This window comes from Cucurbita pepo, chromosome LG10 (assembly GCF_002806865.2).
Source record: "Cucurbita pepo subsp. pepo cultivar mu-cu-16 chromosome LG10, ASM280686v2, whole genome shotgun sequence".
NCBI classification, from domain to species: domain Eukaryota; kingdom Viridiplantae; phylum Streptophyta; class Magnoliopsida; order Cucurbitales; family Cucurbitaceae; genus Cucurbita; species Cucurbita pepo.
In genome coordinates, this window is record NC_036647.1 from 9,782,982 (window position 1) to 9,788,735 (window position 5,754).

Sequence of the window (5,754 nt, forward strand, 5' to 3'; positions counted from 1 at the left end):
TATGCTTATGATATGATATGTATATGTTATAATATGTGAATTCTATGATAATACTTACAATACGATGTGTTCAATGATATGTTTGAGATAGTGATATGAACCAAAAGACATCAATCATACAATATACTTCAATGAAGATGTGAAGAAAAGATTGTCAAAATTATCAAAAGATGTTTCAATTCATGCCACATTTAAGAAGAATGAAGTTTGATTGTAATAAATTTTGGGTGGGTTACAATTTAGAGTAATTTAGAGTTATTGTATTTTAAGACTTTTTTATTACATTTACATAATGGCTAATTATGACCATAAAGTATGAATGTTATCTTGGAATGCCTTTAATAGATTCATTTTTGAGGCTATATAAAGCCACGTATGTTGTATTTGTAAGCGGACTTGGAAAATATAGTAAAAGAAGCATTTGTGCTTTTCTTTAGCCAATGGCTAAGTTTCTTTGCAATTCTATGTAGTTTAGGTTGCATGTAGAATCATTCAAGCTAGACATGATCAATCTTGCTTGTGGAGTGATTCGAATCTTAAACAATATTCTTACCTTGAGATATTCGATCAACAAGGTAATCCGAATCTTACTCCCCTTGTAGTGATTTCCTCATATCAGATAGGATACGAGAAAGATGCACTAAACGTAATGTAACGATAGGAGTAAGATATATTCATGAAATGTTAAGGTTAAGTTACGTATCAAAGTGCTATGGACATGAGAGATTGATAAAAACAATATGGTCATGATCGATTGATAAAAGAACACGGTTAGGTTATGGGTAAAAAGGGATAAGATTATGACATATTGATAGAACGTAGCATTAGGATACGTTCCTGTAACGATATGACTAAGGTACGTTCATATAACGATATGACCATGAAACGTTTACGATATGATATGTTTATGATATGACATGTGAATGATGTGTATATATATACATATATAGTGATATATGTTATAGTACGAGATATATGATAAATTCACATGTTTATGATATGATATATTGTGATGTGATATGTTATGTTTAGATTGTTATATGTGACCGTTGAGGTAATTATTATATGAATCGCACATTATAAAACGTTAGGTTAAAAGTATGGAACGTATGTTATGTCTCCTAAATTGTATGTATACAATATGTTATGAATGACATGATATCACGATAAAAGGCATGAATATAACCCCGTTAGAATTATGCATGAGATGAGATCTGAAAAATGAGAAATGGTATGATATGAATGAAAAACGATAGCGAGGTTATATTTAATAATGTTGAAAATGGAAAAATATTGGGACCTCATGCATTATGTGTGCTCATGCATTGGGAGATACCCCTATTCCATCACGAGGGTACGGACGCGTACACCACTAGGCACGAGAACTATCATTATGTCTTACATAATGCTGTTGTGACAGTTACTAATTCTAACGAGTGTCCGACATAAAGAACTACTAGAGCATTCTCACCCGATAAGGAAAGGGGCCCAACGATGTGGGAACTGACTAGTGAGTTCATACTCGCACGTATGGGCTGTGTGTAGAGTATATGATACACATCCAAGCTGCCCTTTAAAATAGTGTTGTAGGAAAATAGATTGACATGATAGGTCCCTCATTGCATTCATATGTTCTTGCATTTAGTCCCAATAATGGGGTCACTTACTAAGTATTTCTTTAAATACTCAAGTCACGTGCTACTTCTATTTCAGATTAAAGGCAAGACATTCCTATACGGCTGACGACAACATCACAACTCGAGACTATGACATATGCATAAGGTAGTCACATTTATTTTCTTAGACTTGGGCAAGGATATGATGTATTGAATTTAAACGTCTATTTATTTTATTTAGTCTTTTGTTGTATCATTTTATAGATGTTTTCAAAACATGTATGTCCACGACTATATTTTGAGATGAATATGACGTTTTATAAAAGTTTAAATGAAGTTTCTCTGCATTCAATGTTCATAATATATATACAATAGAGACTTTAAATTAGGTAGAAAATTACTCTTCAAGGAGGAGAGTCAATGATGTATTTTGTTAGAGGAGAAATTGTTGAAGTCCGGTATTGACTAATTAAGAGAAAAATATTGAATAGAAAAAGTAAAGTTTTTTTATTTTTTTATAGTAACTTAATCTCTTAGAAAATTTGTGAAGAGAAATTATAGAATTCTAGAAATCTCTTGCTTAAAGGTAGAGAGAAGTTCAACGGTGAATAGAGAGAAAAAATTGTAGTCGCGATGTTCTTTGAAAATTAATATACATAATTAATAATTAATTTGTTACTTAATCCATCATTTATGCCTGCGTTCAATTCTTTTCCACTCTGTACAAACATTAATTGTTAGGTTAAAATTGTATTTCCCAAAAGTTGGTTAGAATGGTCTTAATCATTGTATAGGTATTATATGATTTGGATGGTTACCCAAATTCTAAAAATAAAAGTAAGCATTATTAGAAATTAGATAACAAAACAAAAGAGCACATTGATGCAAGTACCAAACGTACCCATCTCATAAATTGGAATCAAATAAGAATTAAAGGTATTAGGGGGGGGAAAAAAAATAGATTTGGATAAATATTTAGTTGGATGTTTGAAAAAGTAAGGTTAGAGTGCAAATATGTTACCATAAATACTCATCCAATGCATGAAAATTTTATTTATTTGGTAATATTTGTCCAAAATTGTAAAGAAAAGGGCCAAAACCCATCTCATAATTATTGAATTTAAATAAAGGAACACAAACAAAAATCCCACTTTAAATTGAAATTTCACATCATCCCTATTTCATCGCCGCTATTTGTACAATTACCTAAACTATATATATATATATATATAAAATAAAGAATTTGGCTCCAATTTATCCCAAAATATATTTTTTAAAAAGAAAAGTTTCATTTCCTTTTTCACATTATTTACAATAATGGGTTTTTGGTCNTATATATATATATATATATAAAATAAAGAATTTGGCTCCAATTTATCCCAAAATATATTTTTTAAAAAGAAAAGTTTCATTTCCTTTTTCACATTATTTNTTTTTTTTTTTTTTTTTTTTTTTTTTTTTTTTTTTTTTTTTTTTTTTTTTTTTTTCCTTTTTGTTTTTTTCTAAATTTCATTTTAAATTTTAAATATTTGGAAAAAAATAAAAATAAAATAAATAAAAATAAAAATCCATGTGTTTGTGGTTTGTTGGTCATCGTCATTGTTCAATCGGGCTCCGCTCCACTTGGATCGCGTTTCTAAGCCAGAGCAGCAACGCTGCGGTTTCGCCTCTCCCTATCGAGCCGGCATTCAAACCCCTCAATTCTCACCGCCGGGTTGTTTCCAAAATTAACCCGAACACATCCGCCTGTCCGACCAGTTGACGGCGGAGGCGACGACGGAGAAGGAGGCGCTGACGAGAAGATGGGGAACACCTTGGGCTTCTCATCCCCAAATCGATCGTCTTGGATTAATGGGTTAGCTACTCTGCTCGGCGGCGAGCCACAAAAAAACGGCGGCGACGAGGCTAATTCTGTACCACTACTGTTAAAACTCTCCAATCCACAACCACCCTGGAAAAAGAAAAAAGATTGAATAAAAATTGTTTTATGGAATAAAAAATTCGAACCCAAATTATGTACCTTTAAGAAGAGGAGTTCCAAAGCATCTGATTGAAAAGGGCGGACGTTGATGGAACCGAGACGGCGGGGTTTTGGGCAAACCAGTCGTTCGTCGAGGGCGGAGGCGTTGAGCATGTCGTCATGAACTGAAAACGCGTTGTGTTGAACCACCATCTTGTTCATTTTGTTGCAATTAGGAAGAGTAGAATCCCCTGTGTTTAGAGTGTAGATTTAAGCATGGAAGTAGAAGAAGGGTTGTAAGAGAAAGAGGGGGAGAGAGATATTACCTGAAGAAGAGAGAGAGAGAGAGGGAGAGAGAGATTTGAGTTGCAAAATTAGAGAAGAGAGGGAGGAGAGGAGGGTGAGTTATAAGGTTGGAGTAAGGGAGGAAGGGCAAAGGGACAGAGGAATCGGATTTGTTAACAGCGAAGCAGAGGTTAGAGAGAGATAGAGAGAGACCCGGAGATTTGCTCTGTATTCCTCCTTTTTGTATTACAACCAAAATATTTTTACAGACATAACTTCAGATTCATTGCCTTTTGGTCAAATTATTCTATTTTAGATTTCACCGATCCTTTTCCTATTTATACATTTTTTGACCAATTTTTCTTATTTTCTAATTTAGGTTCATCTTTTTACATTTATTCCAATATTAACTACCATTTCTCATTTCTTTTTTTTTATATATATATATATATAAATGCCCTTTTTAGTTCCTTTTAAATAAAAGTTTCAAATTTACTCTTCAATACATCCCCCACTGCACAGAGTATATTCAAATTATATGTCATTGTCAATTCTCATTCCTTCGATTTCATTTGAAATGTATGGGGCCTCCTTCGTCTCCATTCATTAAAGGACCATTTCGACGATAACCTTTAAATATTTATGTTTTTTCTTTTTAAAAAGACCAAGTAGTATTTTTAGACGATGTCATGTGAGCGTAAAAGAATCTACAAAGGGTGATTTATATGTTTAATGGGATAAATTTTGGGGGATCTACTAAGACAATAGGGGTTAGTTGGTGTTGAGTAAAAAACAGTTTGTGCAAGAACCATTGGTAAATCCTACTTTTCTCTCTCTCTCGGGTTTCTCTTATGTCCCTCACTTTCAATTTTTTTATTCAATCTTCTCCTCCCCAATCAGTCCTTGACGTACATCCTTATAGCTCTAGATGTTGTTGAGGTTGGTTTGACCGTCAATCCAAACATACTAAAACAAATAACCAAAATTAAAAATAAAAAAATTTAAGAGAGTTTCTTTTTACTAAAATATTTCAATAGCAAATGTTTTTCAATTTTCTATGAATAAAGCTTACTTGTGGTAGCTACTTTAACAAAAAACTAGCCACCATTCTCCATTCTCCTAAAACAGTGTGTTTGAATTATTATTTTTTTTTTTTCTTCTTCTAGATAGTTTAATTGTTTGTTTAGAATCATTCCAGCTTGACATGATTAATCTGGTTTGTAGAGGGATTTGAATCTCAAATAAATGTTCTTGCGTTTAGATATTCGATCAACAAAATATTCCTAATCAAACTTGTAACACTTGCTCACCAAGAAGCTCGAGTCATAATTGGGTCCGTACGTTTGTAACTGTGTTTTGCGCCTTGTTCATTTGCCTCAATCCATTCAAAATTTCTCTCTAAATATCCTTGAGCCTCCAAACCCCTCGGCCAAGTTATTTTCTCTCCCCCACTGCTTGAGTTTTCTTCTCCCACACGTTGATTTCCCTCTATCTAATTTTTTAAAATTAATTTACTTATTATAAATCTTTCTTATTATTACTATAGTATTAAATGTGAGTGTTGTAGTTTGTAAATTGTGGTTTCCTTCCCATTGTCATTTGACCGGTTGATGATGCATCATAGTAAATTTCTCTAAAGTATGAGTCAATTACCTTTGACTTCCAATGATACATCTATACTCGTCTCCATTTTGACAACATATCAAAGATGTGGACGAGTATGAGTCAACTGTCTTTGACTTCCAATGATGCGTCTATACTTGATGGGATTCACTAAACTTCCTTCAGCGTATTGTTCAAGTTGTAACTTTCCTTCCATGGGATATTTTATTGGGTTGCACTCTGTCATCTTAAATTGTTGTAGCAACTTCTTAGTCTAGTCCAAATACCTTA

The 5,754-nt window shown here is 32.8% G+C and overlaps 1 protein-coding gene across 1 annotated transcript; it reads right to left on the bottom strand.

Annotated features, from left to right (window-relative positions):
- Positions 1–3,190: 3,190 nt before the first annotated feature.
- LOC111804540 lies at positions 3,191–3,930 on the bottom strand. Its single transcript, XM_023689388.1, has 3 exons — positions 3,903–3,930; positions 3,637–3,827; positions 3,191–3,567 (listed from the first exon to the last, which is right to left on the bottom strand). Exons 2-3 carry the CDS (start codon positions 3,796–3,798, stop codon positions 3,253–3,255), a joined length of 477 nt encoding a protein of 158 aa, XP_023545156.1. The 5' UTR covers positions 3,799–3,827; positions 3,903–3,930; the 3' UTR covers positions 3,191–3,252.
- Positions 3,931–5,754: the final 1,824 nt, after the last annotated feature.